The sequence below is a fragment of the Enoplosus armatus genome, chromosome 22 (genome assembly GCF_043641665.1).
Source record: "Enoplosus armatus isolate fEnoArm2 chromosome 22, fEnoArm2.hap1, whole genome shotgun sequence".
In the NCBI taxonomy this organism is placed as follows: domain Eukaryota; kingdom Metazoa; phylum Chordata; class Actinopteri; order Centrarchiformes; family Enoplosidae; genus Enoplosus; species Enoplosus armatus.
This window is the reverse complement of record NC_092201.1, coordinates 13567587-13585556: the sequence shown is the minus strand read 5'-3', so window position 1 is coordinate 13585556 and position 17970 is coordinate 13567587. Positions and strand designations below refer to the sequence as shown.

The following is a 17970-nucleotide window of genomic DNA, read 5'->3' as shown; positions in this document are numbered from 1 at the left end:
GTGGGACAGTCAACAATCTGTCGAGGGCTTCAGGCTGGAGCTGTGTGTAGCTGAGGATCTAGGCTACATGCTAGAGGCCTTCGGTTACTGGGACAGGCTGTTTGGGATTTAGAGTGCCTCTCGACCTACTCACACCAAAACACATTTTCCTTTCGCAGCGTTTTTTCTCAGAGCCTCTCACCAACAAAGCCTCTGTCCTCCTCCACTTGTCTTCTCCATGACCGCCTCTTTGTTTTCGTCTCCCTACATCTGTCCTTTTAGGTCCGTTCATTTACGTTCATTACCTGGCCACTGAGAGGGGCCTTGTTCTTAACGTCTACCAGCTGTTGGACTTGAAAAGTTTTGGGTCTCTAGCTGTCTCATTCTCTGTAATTTTGGAAGTCGTGAATCTTCAGCATGACTGACCTACATACTAGACAGGCAGTGCCCCCTGTCACCCTGGACCACCACCACTGAGCATAAGGCAGGACCCGTAGGCTCACTGCCTAAAAATGACTGGTATGCATTTCAAGGTATTGCAAAACATGTCGTCACTCCAAGTGATCAATTTAATTTACAGGGCGCTGGGTTTGAACAACGGCTTTATATGTGTTCAAACGTAAACATTCAGCTCCGCAAAGAGGTCTGGGCTTTCCTTCTCCCAGGCATGCACACACCCACTGTATAAACACCATGGAGCTGAATTCCCTTTTTTTTTTTTACCATGAGAATATGTTCCTTCTTTTGTGTACCACTAATAGGAAGCGTATGACTCATGTATGTGGACAAAACCAATTGACCCTCCAGTGTGTTTTTACTGTTATCCCTGCTTCTATTCGTATCCACTCCGCTAAACTTGATGTTGTGCTAATACTGCCGTGTTTACAGAGGAGATTTTCTATGCTGGACACATATTTTTACATGAAGATTAAATTCCCCATGTGTTGGTTTAGCTCATGTTTTCTCCTATGAAGGACGCAGCGTTCCCAGTAATAGAAAACCCTTCAAGTTTCATCATAATCTGACCAGTTGTGTAGTTGTTGTAATTTTTTGGCCACTTGGAGGCAGCAGAAACAAGCTATAAAACACAACACTTACATAGTGGTCACTTTTTAAGTTGATATGGTAACCTTATTAGCAAGTTGCCTACTTACACTTCCAGCAGTTATGGAGCAACATGATCATTTCATTTGGAATCGAGTTTGTGTCCACCTGACAAATGTAAGTTCAATATTTACTCTCCTTTTAGCTCGGTTTCCGGCCTCCACCAACTCCTAAGCAAAATATCTGGCCCTTTAGCTGCTGAAGCATGCAACATGTTCAAGCTGCTAACTTTGTCTGTCTGCTGTTTGGTGCTGGGCAGGTTAAGCACTTGGCCTGCTGGTGTTTGTGAACTTTCGCCCTGTTTGTGAGGTGCAGCATGGATTGCTAAATGCCACAAGAAGATTTTCTGTTTCTTTTTGCCCTTGAGATGTTCAGCGGTGTGTTGGCTCACTCTTCAGACAAAACATGAAATTAAAACCCTGTTCTTATGGCTAACGGCAACCAGAGGATCTTATAGTACCCTGCTACGTACATGGAGAAGTAAACACTTTGCCAGAGCAATCAGATGCTCATATCATTCAGAACACAGTGCAAGCAGACTGACAGCTTCCTGGCAAAACGTCCTACATGTCAGCCTGAGAGCGAGGGAGAGAGAGAGAGAGAGAGAGAGACATAGAGACAGAAAAGGAGGTATTGTCGGTGGTGGCGGTGATGCTCTCGGAGACTTTGCCTCAGTGCTGTGTACTGCTATTGTTCATCAGTCATTGCTGGAGGCCAAGCCTGTCAGGACAGAGCAGCGTTTCCCCAGAGACCTCAGCCTCTCTGCTGGAATGCCCAAGAGGAAATCCAACCCCAAGGCAGGGGCGATGGATGGACGGACACCCCCGCCATCCACTGTGATACCTTCACCATGCCTTCAAGTCAGGACAATCCAGAAAGACTGTGCTATCTGAACTGTCCTGCATCATCAGGGGATTCAGGGGATTTACTTCTATATTTTGCCTGATATGATAATAATTGAGTCTGGACATCTATAGCTGTGTGGTTGCCTTGGATACTGAGAGAGAAAGGGTAGTGGTGGATGGTTACAGTTTATTGTGATTGCTTATCTGGTGGACTTTTGCCAATGCAATAGAGTAAAGTTGTGCAGTGGCTTTAGCCCTCTATCACAGTTTTTCCTCCAGTTAAAACAGTTTGGTTGGCTGCTGTGGCCCCAGCTGAACCGATGATCACAGATGGGATAAGATCAATGTTGATTTATGGAAATGGATGAAAAATACAACTCATCTGTTTAGCTGGTGACTGCTGGAAGACTTGTGGAACACACGGTGGCTTGAAAGACAAAAACAAGATTACATCTGGAATCACTACAGGACCATCAAGTAAATTAGAAATTTGGCCAGTGTCTTGATTTCTTTTTCAGCAACAAGCACAGAGATTTCAACAGCAAAGCAGCATACAGTGTGCCTATTTCCTCATGTTCCATGAATCAACAACAGGACTCCTAAAAGCAGGTTTCACATTGTCCTAAAAGCAAACACTGTTACTGAAAAAGCCAACACCGTGACACAGACACGTTGCCAAAGCAGCAGCCAAATATTTGGTCTTTTTTTTTTTTACGAGTTGTCCTTGTCTTAGAGGGTCGAGTTTTAACTGTTACACTGCTGCCTCATGCTTCACCTTTTGAAGTGACACGTGAGACTCAACGCCTTTTCTATGTAACACTCTAATTAACAGTCACAGAAGGGTCTTGGATTCAGAGTCACTTTTTGAAATGACTTTGAGGCCGACATTAAAATTACCTCAGTGCTGTTGCCATCTTATCTTTAACATAAGCAGCACCACAGACACTCTCACGGCTAACATTTGTCAGTGCTATTTTGCATAAAAATGACCACAGCAAGGGTGGATCTCTGGAGATAAAGCAGAACAAAGTGCATAATCTGCTGCAGACTGAGAGGCCTCTTTTATATTGCTGTAAAGAGACATTTAAGTGTTCTTCCGTTTGTTCCCAACAAACCTAAAAGTCATCTCTCTCTGTGTGGCAGAAAAGAGCTACGAGACAGAGTATAAAGACCAAACGGCGAAAACCAAGCTCTAATACCGAAGCCACTATGTACTGGCCTAGTGATGCATGATGCAATGGCCACTAGATACTGGTTTCAAGAAAACTCAGACTGAAGAGACTGGGAAACGAACGAACGAGTGGGGTTATCAATAATATAACTCCTTCTAATGTGTGTCTTGGCGGTGATTTATGATTTAGGGAGGGTTCGCTAGATTGACAAGGATCTTAGCCTATCACAGTCAACTGTAATGGTTGCTTGCTCATCCTATCTCAACTCTAACCAGGCCTCTTCCCCTTTGACCAAGTTTGGGTTTCTTGTATCTAGCATCTTACTAAAATGGTACTAAGCCAAGCTTTAGAAAAGTCAGTGATACCACTGATGCTAAGAGACAAAATTGACAAACCAATGCCAAAATGTATATTTCACCATTTAAAGTATGCCAATTAGCTGTTAGCAGTCCCTGTTTGCAATGCACCCATGGCTGTACAGACAACTATCACTGGATTACTTTGATACTGAAGAAAACTTAAAAACATGATGATTCTTAGGCAGGTTCTGGAGTTATAAGGAGCATATTTTGTCCATTATTTCTAAGCAGATTTATGGACATTTATCCACAATGGACATCAGCGATAATGATATCCTGGGAAAGTGTAAGTCGCACTGCATCTAAAAAAAGATTTGACTCGATTTTTGGTAAAAATTGCCTCAAAGCGGCATGTTTCGTATCTGTGCCTCACATCTGTACCTGTGTGCCTGTGTTCAGAATAGCAATGGGAAACCTAGAATTGGATATTAGCATCAATGTCAGTGCTAATTGATACTTTCAAGCTGCAATTGTCTGTTTAAATGACAACAAAGTGATGACAAAGAAAAAGACTGGTGAGTGCTGCTTTCTCTGGGTGAAGACTGAAGAACTCTGAAGTCTGAGTTTAAAGTCAAGGTCAATCCTAAAAATGTGTCTTAATGCAGCTTAACATGCATTTATATAAGAGTCACTTCAGTGTGAAGTAGATTGTTTCAGTCTGTGTTTGTGGATAATATCCTGCTTTGAGTTGATTACCGAGCATCTGTAAGCTCAAACACTGCAAGTGCTGATTGTCACAGCAGCAGAGGAAGAGTGTTTCATGTATAACATCAGCGGCTATCACACATCACCATCTGCTGGCCAAAGCCTTTCACTTCTTCACAGAAATATCAAAGCATGAGAAAACTGTTGAGCATTTTCTCTGTGAAGCTGAAGTTGAACTACAATGCCACCTTGTGGCCAAAAAAGGAACAGGCTGAATTACAAATCAAACTAAATCAATTTAATCTAATCTAAAAAAAAAATCATGAAAAGGTAAATTAATATTAATATTAAAAATGTAGCTTTCTTGGACCCATGTTCAGTGGCCATTTCCATTTGAGACAGGAACCACTGGAGTTGCAGATACCCCTATCAGACTATCAGAGGGTCCCTTCCGAAAAATGCCCCCAATACATGGGTTAATCCAGTCATGCAGATGCCAGTAGTTTTTTTTTTATAGGAACAACCAGCATTACAAGCATTACAAGCACAAGGCAACAACTTCACTCACTTCTCATGTCTCTTTTCTTATGATGCTTCAGTTTTGCTCCACTTTTAAAGAGGGCACCAATTTTACTAATGAAGTTCAGTTAACGTCATGAGGAATACTATTCAGCCTGTGAAAACAGTTGTATAGTGTCTTTGGGGAGTGTGTTAGAAAGTCTGAATAAAATAACCCTGATGACATCGTCAGCGAATGAAAGACAATATACAGTTGTATCATGGAAAATGTAGGATACAATGTTTTTGGAGCTTGATCAATACGAAGGACTACACTACTATCTCAGCCTCTGCTGCTTCAATTTTTTGGGGCAAGCCCCCACCTTTATGAAAATGTGGTACTAAATTTCTGGAATACCCCTTTAATGTTCGGTAAAGACAAATATATATATATATATATTGTAAGGATGATTTCATATGTACTATTCCTTTGATCAACTGTTTAGAGCTCATGTGAATTTGGTCCCTCTATCTCACACTGATTGAACCTAACACAAGTGGAAAGACATCCGTCAGTGATGACGCCTGTCACTTGATTTGCATCCTGAACAATCTTTTCATCTCGTGGACTCATATTTACCTTCCTTTAAGAAAGGAACCTTTGAAGGCTTAAAGAAAATAAAGACTTATAAGAATTACCATTACGGTATTCTCTGCAGTGTTACCTGGAAAACAGAAGATGGAAAACAGAAGTTTATGTCCCTGTGTGCATGTTGGGACGTCCCAAATCTACTACTGTACGTCCACCAAAAAGGAATAAGCGACAAAAGAAAATAAATTAATGGAAAAGGAAGACGTTCTTTTTCGAAAAATGAGACCACTACTACTACAACTAAAATATATTGTGCAAAAAATATAATATATACTACATTATATTCATAATATACAGTAAGTTAACTTAACTGACTACTACTGCAGTGGATTGCATTATATTGTACAGGTGTAGCTTTTACTGTGCCAACCCTGTACACTATCATCAGTCCTCGAGAAAAATGACCTTCTATTTGCTTCACGTACTAAAAAAGCAACCAACCTTTTGTCAAAGCCTCCGTTATTCTCTCTTTAACTAACTGAGATAGTTTAGGTGAATAAAAACCCCTGCTGTTCTCTAAAGAGTGAGTCCCTCAGAGAGTCGGAGTGAGCCTGGACGCCTCAGTGGGTGGATGATCCTCTGACGACTCATTTCAGAAACACCGGGATGTGAAGAGGAACGGGTCCTATTGGGATTTCAGCCAGCGGGATTAAAGAAAAGAGGCCGCTCCCGGCTTTTCAGAATAGTGAGAGCAATCTTGGTGCTTTTGACATGGCTGTCAGCAGGGCGCTTTAATTTAGTGATCATTTTTAGACCCCGGCCTGATCTCCCCGCTGAGCCTCAGCTACAGATGCTTCGGTACACAATGATCCCTGTTAATTGTGTAGATAAATTCAAAGGGCTGGAAATAGCTAATAACAGCTTCACTGAGCTCGATTTACCAGAAAATGTCAGGCAACAGAATAACAATTCAGGAAATGGAAGAGTGGCTTATTGATTGAGTAAGACAAACATGATAAACATGCTGCTGTGTGTCTTGACTGCAGCTAGAAATCAATTCCTCCACAGTGTCAAAGACAGCTGATATCTAACCTTTAACATGCATGTTGCCGAAAGATGAACCCGTCTCTTCTCATTAAAGTTGACTTATTTTTCTGTCATATCCAGAGCAAAGGACCTTCCTCTTGTTACCATGACAATTTCTATTCCAGCACAGAGAGCCATGATACAAGCCTGCAAAAGCCAAGGACGTACGAGTCTATCATAAACAATAAGACATCTTGCTCCTTTCAAAACTGACCCAGAAGAATGTCTTTGATGTAGCAAGAGCTAAAAACAAAGGTAAGCAAAGTACGTAGTGTGAAAATGTTATTTTTTGCACCTCAGCCACTATTTTTCTTCATATGCTAATTTGATGGCTAATTGGTTTACTTACACTGATAAGTTGCCTTCAGAGCAGCATTTTAAAGGAAAACTTTTCTTGGGAAATACAATTACTTCCTCTCTTGCCAGGAGTTAGATGAGAAGATCAGTCTCACGTCTGTGCATTAAGTATGGAGCTGGAGCACGGAGGTGTCAGGCGTATCTAAGCATAGAGACTGAAAACAGAAGGAAACAGCTAGCTGGGCTCTGTCGAAAGTTCAAAAACACACAAACAGAATGTAAAAACTGCGATTTGTGGTTGAAGGGGGAGTTAAGAGGTGCAACTACACAACAAACAACAGTTATGCTAAGCTAAGGTAACAGCCTCTTGCCTCAAGCTTCATACTTTACACATGAGAGTGGTATCAATCTTCTCATCTAACTCTCAGAAAATAACCTTATTTCCAAAAAAAGATCAAACTATACCTTTAATGACTTATGAAATACAACATACTGGCTAGATACTGCATGTAATAAAGATTCCACACACTTTGAGCTAAAGAAAGCCCAGGGATACAGCATGCTAAAGAAGTGCTCACTTATTCAGTTTGAACTTACCTTTTGAAAAGTCGAGCTGTAATTTGTTTTTCCCCAGATACTACTCTGCATCATGTAACAGAACTCTAGTGATGTTACTTCCAGACGGTAAAGATAGCAAGTGAGCTAAGATGCTCATTGGTCTTTGTGATCCATTATGGATTTTTCAAGGGAACTAAACTTAAAATGAATTGGGGCACTCTAAAACAAATAACTTACAGTTCCATTTATGTGTTGAACTAGGAACTGGTTTGAGACAAGTCAGAGACAAGCCATTTGAACGCACAAAAGTACAATTTAAATGATTTTCCTTTGAGACATGAGCACTGGAATTCAGAAAACATGTAACAAAATGTGAAAATATACCTTATATACCCCACAGGGAACACCATGAAACTTCCACTCACCAGTCTGTGTGCTGATCATCGATGACCAGCAGGATCTTGGGCTTGCGTATGACAGGTTTAGGTGGCTGACCGCTTCCTTCAGCTCCTGTTGCTGCTGATTTGGCGTGTGCAGCGGCAGCGACGTTCTGGGCCATCTGAGCACTCTTCACCACGCTGGAGAAGGAGCTGAGGAAGCTCCCTGAACCCGAAGTCGAGCCCGAAGTCGAGCCCGAGGTCGAACCCGAGGTCGGGCCTGAGGCCGGGCCCGAGCCCTGAGTCTGACTCGGGATGCTCGGGGGCTGCCGCCTCTCTGTGGCCGGGGAGGCGGGAGAGGAGGTGGATGAACCTGGAGGTGTTGGCCTCTGCAGATCCATCATGTAGCCATTGGGGAGGTTGGCCACAAAGCTGCTGTCTGACAGGCGCCGGCGGAGGTAGTTCATGGTGATGGGCTGGTGGGTCAGTCAGGCCAGAGGAGGTGAGGGGGAAGAATGCCTGAAATCCTGCACAGGAGACAAAGGAAGGGAGAAAGGATCAGCTTTGCAACGCTGTTCCTATCTGATTTGTTTTACCCTAACACCCTCTTTTAATGAAAAAAAAATTACACATTAGAGCTGCATTAATCAATATTTCTATATTAACAATGGAAAAAATGACTACACATCAAGGGAAAGGTGTGTAGTGTCGATCGCCTGACTCAGTAACATCTTTCAGCACATTGTTATGATTTTACGGCCCACAACTTAACTGCTTTTGGTTCAGTCTCATCGCTCTCATTAACCTTGTTTCTAAGCGCAGAGGCAGGCATACAAAAGAAAATGTTAGCCACTAGCTTGTGAACGTATTTAGCAGCTAAAGAGCCAGATATTTCCCTGTGTTTGCTAGCTTGCTAGCCCATTTGTCATATAAACTTTACACTGTGATAATACGTCAGTGTTGTGTTTACAGCTTGTTGGGCTGTCCCCGAGTGAGCAAAATGTTATTCATGCATGCAGCTCTCAAAATGCTGTTTCTCAAGTGAGCAAAAGAATATTAGCATATTATCACGACAAAGAAAGAATTCCATTTTGAGCGTTCAACGAGATACAGTTCGTGTAGATATTCCTCAGGATGAGATTTAGTGGCACATATACATTCAGTTCAGAAGGAAATGGTGGCAACATGTGATGCTTGTCTGCTTTCTGATCTTCACACTAATTAGCAAACATCAGATCTGAGGTGAAGAGTCAGACCTGGAAAACATTCAGCTGCAAGTGCCAAGCTTAGGAAGGTGCCAAACAGAAGCTCATATATTGAAAGGGTGTTTTTATAACAGCTACAGTACGAATCTGCTAAACCTGATTAGCATAAGATTAAGTTACCCACGTACGGTGGGACAGAAAACCGCTGGCAAATAATTCAGTGACACAGCAGTGATGATGCAAAGTTGGATTCACAGCTCATTTCTTTGTAAAGCAGATAGAGCCCGCTGGGAGAAAGGAAACCGTTATGTAACAAATGGAACCCAGCGCGGCAGAGAAAAGACATTCAAACAGATTAGCTATCAAACTGCAACGAAGCAAGCATGCTCGCGGAGGGGAAAAGAAACCCTTAAACCTGATTAAAACTAGGCCGTTCTCATAGTAAATGGAGCTTGGAGGAGATGAAAGTGCATTTCTTATTGAGGCATCACGTCTCTGGCGGATGCGCCCGGTGTTTGCGGCAGTATTCTTCTAGTTAGGGAGGAGGGTCTAACAAGCCTGCAGCAGGAGGAAAAGGATGCGGGGCAAATGTTTCATCTTGACAAGTTAATGTAGTCAGACAATCACCATCAGGAAGTCTTTATGCGGAGCGAAAGTTGTAGCTTGTGCCAAGAAATGGATCAGATCTGTGAACCTGAACTCTGAGCTCTATGGAGCTATGGAAAGTATTATTATTGTTAGTAGCAGTACTGATTGTAGCTGTTGTAGCAGTAGTATAATAATATACTGCACTGCATAATACTGCACTGATTCTCAAAGAGGCAATTCTCTTTTCTCTTACCGCCCTCCAGACAGAAGTCAGAGGTCAGCAGCTACATGGAGTATACCTGATTATAACCTTCATGAAGGTAGGATTTATTGCAGGGCTCTTACATTAGACTGCATTAGTTTTAGCTAGGTGTACCTAATAAACTGAACCTCATCAAGTTGTTGTGACTAAGGTGCTGGCAAGCAGTTGCCTATTTACACATCCAGCAGACACGGAGCGACATTAGCATTTATTTGTAGCCGTGTTTCTGGCCTCCTGGCTAGGTCCAACGTTCACTCTCGTTTTAGCTGTTTTGTTTTCCTGGGGGAAATATCTGACTATGTTCACTAGCTAGTCGCTAACTTTGTCTGCTGTTTTGGTCTCCACCACCTCCTGGGGGAAATATCTGGCTATTCATGCTAAATGCTCCACTGTCTTTGCCCGTCTGCTGTTTGCTGCAGGGGAGGTAGTGTACAATGGATTTATCAAGGCTCTTTTTGCTGAAAACAGCTGCCTGCTGCCGCCGAAAACAAGGTTCCTAAGAGTGAGCGTGAATCCAAACAGTTAAGTTGCCAGCCATAAAACCAAAACAATAAGTGTGGTGATAATGCTCTGAGGCTTTGTCACTACTAATGAAACTTTTAACATTAAAGTCCATTGCTAATACAAAAATATTGAGGAGTGCAGTTTTAACATAGTTTTTTAGCAAACATCACTTAAACTGGAGTTAATAGTGCATTTACTGGGAACTATTTTCAGATGTGGATTAATACACATTTGGTGCTCTTGTGAGTATGGTACCATCGACAGAGCACATGTTAATGGTAATGACAGAACATGCTACATGCTACCCAGTGCAATGATGTGGCCCATTGATGTTGATTGTTTTTAATAGGTCATGGACAACAATGGATCTCTATGGCAGAGAGGAAGAAGCTATCTAGGCTTTGGCTATACAGGCAATACTTGTTAGTAGGATCAATTCATTGTTGGTTTGGATCTTAACATGGTATTTGTTGAAAATGCAGAATATTATCCGAAATCTTTTGATACTTGAGTTTGGGGATTCAATGTTTTGCCCACGGGCGTTTCAGCAAGGCAGATGCTTGTTGTCATGAGGAATAACACCGATGAGATATAATATGCCTTCAAGCGGCCGGGCTGAGCAGCCTATCCTATCACAGAGTGAAGGGGCTTCCCCCTGGGAATTATGCTAATGTGTCAACCATCACAAAGCTCTCACAGAGCAAACTAGCAGGGCTTAAGTCAAATTATAGAAAATTGCTAGAAAACAGACAGAATAAAGACGAACAACAAGCAGTGGCAATTACAGTCACAGGGCCACTGATTGCCAGCTCAGCCCTCTTTGTAACGACTTGATCCCATTGGACAGATAAGGAGCTGTCTGCTGAAATGCTGCAAATCACTATCTTTACACCACTGGCACATTCCCACTTTCTCAACACCCTATAAGCGGCTTTCTCTCTGTGCTCTGAGCACATCTGACGCTATTAAATCCTTAAAGGCTTTGCCTCTTAGTTCTCCCCGCAGTACATCCACACTGGGAGGAAACCACGGGAACCCCATGCTCTGTTTCTGCTGACCTGGTGGCAAACGCTAGTGACACTAGTGATAAAAGTTTATTAAGAAACAGCGAGTGGCAGAAGGAGACATACAAACAGCAATGGGACAAAAAGGCCACCTTGGGTTATCCACATATTTATGGTCTTTCTTGTGCGGTAAGAGTCTGTTGGGGCTGACTATAAAAAGCAATAGAATGGATGTGGCTGTTGTCAAATCATATTTGATGCTCAATATTTACAGACTGCCCTCCACCCTGACAGAAACCTACGATTGAAAGCTGGCAAGTGGTACAGTGAGTAGTGCATAAAGGAAATATTAGAGAACTCCTTAAACTCTAACAGCAAACAGGACTTTGGCTCAGCAGTAATCACAGGCTTTGCTCTATAATGACGGGGAAGATAATGCCACACCAGACTCTGGGACCGCGTGCAGTGTGTTGGAGTGTGTGTGTGTGTGTTACTTATTCTATATTTAACAATCTGATAATTGATGAAGATACAGCTTGAGGGAGACAGCCCTTCCTTCCTGCTGATCTCAAAATGTTTCATGTTTCGCTCTCCATTTTTTGCATCGTGAATCTGGTGAAGCTTACACATATTCCGAATGGCTGTTCTGTGAATTTACGCACCAAGGCCTGTTAGAATTGTTAGAAATGAGTTGACTAATTACAGTGGTGTCAGTGCATCTTCCTTGACAATATAGCACTCCCATTTCCCATCATACATGTCCAAATTATGCAATAATTACATATATGTTTGAATAATACGTGTGCTTTCAAACGTAACAGCGAACGCACCAGATGTTGGTTTTCTTAATGAGATAAATTAAGTGAGGCATACTGGAGGGTTACTTCTAAATGAAAGATGTGTTCCTAAACAATCTTTTCAAGTATGAGCCTCTTGTAAATACTGTCTCACAGCTTGAATAAAAAGGTGTATTTATTTTTGGCAGTGGGGGAGGGGTGGTGGTAAGGGGTGGGTGGGGATGCCCATGGTGGCCACTGCTTTTTGTGTTCTTACTTGGAACAGTGGTAGAACTGAAACGCTTTGATTTTGCTTTTAGGTTTATTAGCATTATTTTGACAGGCATAATTTCTAGATGTGTCTTGCTGCTCCTCCCCTAACAGTTATCGTCTACGTTCAGGGTAGAGATGAAATGATTTGTCGATGAATTGATAAATTGATCGTCAGAAAATTAATCTGCAAATATTTTGATGGTCATTTTTCAAGCAAAACCACCCCAAACATTCAGTTATTCCAGCTTCTCTGTGACAACTTGCTGCTTTTCCTTGTCTTGTGTGAAAGTTAACTGAAAATCTTTGATTGTGAAAATGTTCCAATTTAATTGAGGAAATACTCATTTGCATCAATCACTCTATCATTTGCCTGATTTAAATGCAATATGAAGGCAGGAGAAAGAAATGTAGCAGCATATCACATATGTGCGAAACAATGACAAAAAGAAATTCTGCTCACAAATACTTTTTAAAAACCCTCATCTCAGATTACGTTTATACTTTTTAACACCATTTATTCTGACGTGTTAAGTATTCAACAAACTTTATATGAGCATAAATGTTAATCTGAAATGATAACCGCCTTTAGCATCGCCGCCCAGGCTCTTACAAGAAGCCCACACCAAGACACTGACACACACAGTCATTGTCCAACACTGGTAAACTGTAACAGGCTTAAAGGGATCAGTGAGTGTCTGCTGTGCAGCGTGACACCACAAGCTCTCAAACATGGCTTTTATTATTCATGACAGGCTGAGCTGGGGGGCTGGGGCTGTATCCAGTTAGAGGAGAGGGTCTCGAGGACTTGAGTCAATGTGAGGAAAATGAAATTAAAGAGAGGTGGGATAGCAGAGGGACAAAATGCTGGGATAGGAGGTGTCGCTTAACCTGCCCCGCGGCATTCTGGGGGATTATAATAAACGTGTGGGACTCGTTTCCAGATGGATGTTCATGACAGTCACTATCCTGGAGTTTTCAGTCAGAGCTGTTGTCATGGTTACCATAGATTGTATTTTTATTCATCGATGTTGCCAATCTGTCCATCTGTCTGTCCGTATGTCCAACACTTTAAGGTCCAGAGCAAGACATCTCGACAGCTACGGACCAGCTCGGAATGACATTTCATACAAATATTCATGGCTGGAGGATGATAACTATTGATTTTGGTGACTTCCTGTCCTTCCATCTAGCACCACCATCAGGTCAAAATGTCTGTGAAGGTATCTCAAAAGCCAGTTTTTTTCTATGACATTTGCTATGGATATTCATGGACCCCAGAGGATGAATCCTCACGTTTTTGGTGACCACCGTACCTTTCGTCTAAAATCCCAATTGGTCCAAAATCTCCAAAGAAAATATCTAAATGTAATAAGTAGACTGCCATAAACTCACAGACCCTTTTAAATTTGTTATTTCCTTGACATCTTTTGTAATTCCATCCTGGCTCCAGACTCGAAGAATAATGAAATCATTGTTTGTTTGTTGTGCTTTTTCCTGCCTGCCTGCTTATGTTTCAGTTAAAAGGAGACTGTGGAGCTTCATATCATCTTCCTCCTGTCTTTCTTCTTGCCTTTTTTAACTTCAGTATGATGCTTTTTTACAGAATTTCAGTTTGTTTGACACAGAGTTCACTCCACTAATGAGATTATTTGTGCCTTTTAGCAATGTTTGCAAAACTAAAACAGCCTCAAGTTAGTTTATCGGTAAGCTCATTTTCTAAATAGGACTAGGACATCAGCACGTTAGCGCCGTCATTGTGAGCATGCTGACATTAACATTTAGCAAAGTACCACTGTGCCTTAATATAGCCTCAGACAGTTGCTAGCATGGCTGTAGACTCCTTGTTAACGTCTTTGCAGCATTTCACAGTATTTGACTCAGCCCACCAAGGTTGAACTCAAACTATTTGAGTAGCTATTACGTTTAAGAAGCTAAAACTACAATAAGCTCCCGGCTAGTTTATCGCTGACTCTCTGTAAGGTTAAAGTACTCTTCTAAACACATACATGAGCCAAATTGTTTGATGGACATTTTAAGCATACTTTTGTATCTTGTCCACTTTTGTTTCTATTACCTGACACTTTTGTTGTAACAGCACATACAGGAGCATGAATGCATGGACCAATTAAATCCTTTCTTGTATAAATGTAGAGTTCCACATGCTACAGATTGTTGCATGTCATACACTGTTCCTTGCTCCTGTTGTTCATATCCCATGGGTGCCAGCGTCTTCATGCTACAAATGCCTCTATGTTCATTGCACTTGAAAGGATTCAGATTGTAGCAATAAAACGATATGTTTTACAGCCTCAGACGAGCTACAGTGTTTCTACAGTCGCTTAGCAACCCGCTCCTTATTTTACTTACGATCCTACATGCGGTGCAAAAGCCCAACTAAGTAACACTCCGCTCTTACTTTTCAGGGAACAGTGATGGTAACATTATGACTCATCACTGTGTGTCTAGCACTCTGCCCCCCTCTTAATGTTGCTGCTAGGAGTGCACTACGAGGCCAAATATCCCATGAAAAGCGCTTCTGAAGAGCTCTTCTAACAAACTGCCATCATATATTAATAATAATAATACTACTAATAATCTCAATATCAAGGCTCCAGTCTTGAATAAATGAAGGAACTATGGGTCTATATCAAACCTGTTTTTGTCATAATCAATCCTTTTTTAATATCACACGTATCTACAGTGTATGCAGTAGTGGAATAAACCGCAATCCTTGATCACCAACATTACAAACAACTACAGTCCATTTCATGCTAATAGTCAACATCTTTAAATCCAACCAATTACATGGAAAACACAGTAATGTTCAGTGATTTCCTCGAAAACTGAATCCTTTACACAATTTAGAGTATCATGATACACTAAAACAAATCACTGAATCCAAGCCTGATTAAATTCTTTAAGGGTGGGCAACTCTTTTAAGGCTGATTTACACACCACTGGTCAGAGAAGCATGGTTTTGCCACTGTTTTTCCACAAATGTGTTCCGCGAGAAACACCCATCATATCAGAAGTGGACTATACTCATAGAACAATATCTTATACTTCATTAATGCCCATTATTGGTATGAATTTAAAGCTAAAACCCTGAACTCTGCTGTGGCGAGACGTCTACAGAAAAGATGGTGCTAAGTTGTTGTGGGAGGTGTGTGGAAGCCTGCTGCTTATTTTAATCAGCCATTGCAAAAAAAAACTTGTAAAATGCCAGCTTGTGAGGACACTATTAGGCTTAGGCTGTTGATTTCAGTGCTTGAAAATGCAAACATGCTGTGAAATGCTTTCAGTGCGCTGCCTCTATCTTCTACTGACTTCACAGGCATTTTCCAACAGAACAAGTGCAACCAGAGAAGACATAATAAGATAATGGGGGCCACAATTATGATTACAACACCTCACCACACACATCGACTTATGAATTAAAAACAATGGAGCTTAAAACCAAATCGGAAAATCTTGCTGCTTTCTGCACTTGCAGAACCACCCAGCAGGAACAAGAAACTCATCCTTGAACTGTGAACCTCGACGACTGCAGTGACAGAATATGCTCGGCGCCACATCAGTCTCAGCTCACTGTGAGGGTGTCTGCAGCAGCAGCAGCGTCGAGCTGGTGAGGCGAGGAGTCACAGCCGAGTCACCACACAGTGACCTCACCGCACTTCTCCCTGCAGACACCACATTATAATCCACACACACACACACAGAGACAATGAGGCAGGAGGTAGAACCAACCTCAGACCTTTCTTTCTCCCTATACATGCAGGACTACTCCAGAGATTAGAAAGGTTCAATCAAAACAATCTCAACAAATCTTCATGTTAAAAGCGACATCTCAGCTCGAGAAAGGGCCAATTGTCATTCATTGGTTGAGCCAAACATCCGTGGGAGGAGCCAAATAACCAGAGGTTTTATTGGACTGACGCTCAACAAACTAGACAAGAGCACAAGCTAATACAAACATACCTTTTTATAATTTTGATGCAAAAATGCAAGAAAAAAGTTGTCTTCAACAACAAAGCTACAGCCCTACTTAATACAATACACCATCCATTCATATCCGAGTTGTGAGTAACAGGCTGCTGATGAATCATTTCCATATAAGCAGCATCAGCAGCATGTTGATTCAAAGCTCCATTCAGAACAAACCAGCCCCCACATTACTACAACTTGTTTCTACATCAAAGTCTCCACCCATCACAAACTGGACACTTTTCTCCATGAAGTCTGGTGCATGCTGAGAAGCACTGCACCAGCTGATTAAGGACAAAAAGGTCACTGTTATTTTGCAATTTATCATTTTACCAGAAAAAAAGGGGGACCATTAGTGGCTGCAGCCAGCCTTCCATGCTGAGGAGCATCTGTTGGGAGACAAAATAGATAACTGGTTATGGCGGGAACACTTGTGTCTGCCTCCTGATTGCCTGATAAATATTTCATGGTGTTTATGTGGCAGTATGGCGTCATTATCATCAATGTTTAGAGCTGAGCTGTAACACTGCAAATACTGTATATGGAGGTGGAGTCACTTTATAGCTAAAAATTAAGTTACAATAAATCTGTATGTTTGTGTACACTTAAATCACCTTTCATATGATGTGTTTTTCTCTACAACATTAGATGTCTGTGACTAAACAAGTCAAAGCAACAATGAAAGTTAAAAAAAATCTCTTTCGATATTATATATTAAGATGGTATTATTTATTAAGTTATGCTCTCAAACACTGGTTGAAAGCAGCCTGGCAACAAAAGCAAATGACCCCACAACCGTCATTAGATTCTGATTCAAATATTACTAAATTCTGATTGGTGAAAAGCTTTTAAGTGGCAATTTTATACACTACTTGTAAAATATCCTTAAAGTGGCTATTATCAATATTTTTATGTTAACAATGGCTCACACAAATACTTGTATATGAAAGAAGTTGCTCATAGTGACAAACCAACAGAGAATTATCCCCTGACTCAGCTCTATGGAGCTTTTCAGCGTCTTTAGCGTCTGTTGTTTTGGTGGTTGTTGTTCTGGGCCGCAACTTTGACATTGTGCTTCACTCTCACCGCTCTCAGTAGCATTGGTTTTCGCTGCAGCAGGCAGCTGTTTTTCGGAGGAAAAAGCTCTGAATACCCACTGTACGCTACCTGCTCAACACCAAACAGCAGACAGACAAAGTTAGCGACTAGCTAGTGAGCATAGTGTAGCATTTAGCTGCTAAAGAGACAGATATTTTTCTATGGAATTGGTGGAGAGCAAAAACAGAGCTAATAGAGAGTGACTATTGTTCTTACATTTGCCAGGTGGCCAGAAACACAACTCAAAATGAATGCTAATGTTGCTCCATACCTACTAGCTAGCAATGTCAACTTAAAAAATGACACATCAATTTTGGGTTCACAGTTTGTTGTTTGTCAAGTGGCCCATACATTTTTTTATACTAATAGGGTTATAATTTAGAATATTCAATATGGGTTGTTCTGTTTGGGCACAGTTTGTGAAATAGGGGTAAAATAAATAAAACGCTAGCTTAATTATGGCTGAACAGGGCTTTTCTGCGTCAGTTTCACACCTCTAAATGGGAAGCATGATATCAGTTACTGTGATAAAGAGTCATCTGCCTCAAAATGCGAGTAAACTGACTTTTTGATGTACCCTCTCCCCCCGTCACATTCATGAAATGGATACCCCCACCTTCCCCACCTCCCTCCCCGAGTGAAACGCTCAGCGGAGGAGTGACTGGACTGTGGGCTGCAGAGACATGGCTGAGGGAATCCCTGCACAAACCTGCTGTAGTACATCACCAAGCTGCCAACCCAGTCTGACACAGCACAAAACACTG

At 41.6% G+C, this 17970-nt stretch overlaps 1 protein-coding gene across 2 annotated transcripts in view; it reads right to left on the bottom strand.

Moving 5' to 3' along the window:
- Nucleotides 1–7979, bottom strand: part of syn3 (synapsin III) — an 83211-nt gene extending 75232 nt beyond the window's left edge. For both annotated transcript variants that reach the window (XM_070928845.1, XM_070928846.1), the window contains exon 1: nt 7561–7979. In XM_070928845.1, the coding sequence (XP_070784946.1) occupies nt 7561–7979 (419 nt within the window). The remainder of the gene's footprint in view (nt 1–7560) is intronic.
- Between the last annotated feature and the right edge of the window lie 9991 nt (nt 7980–17970).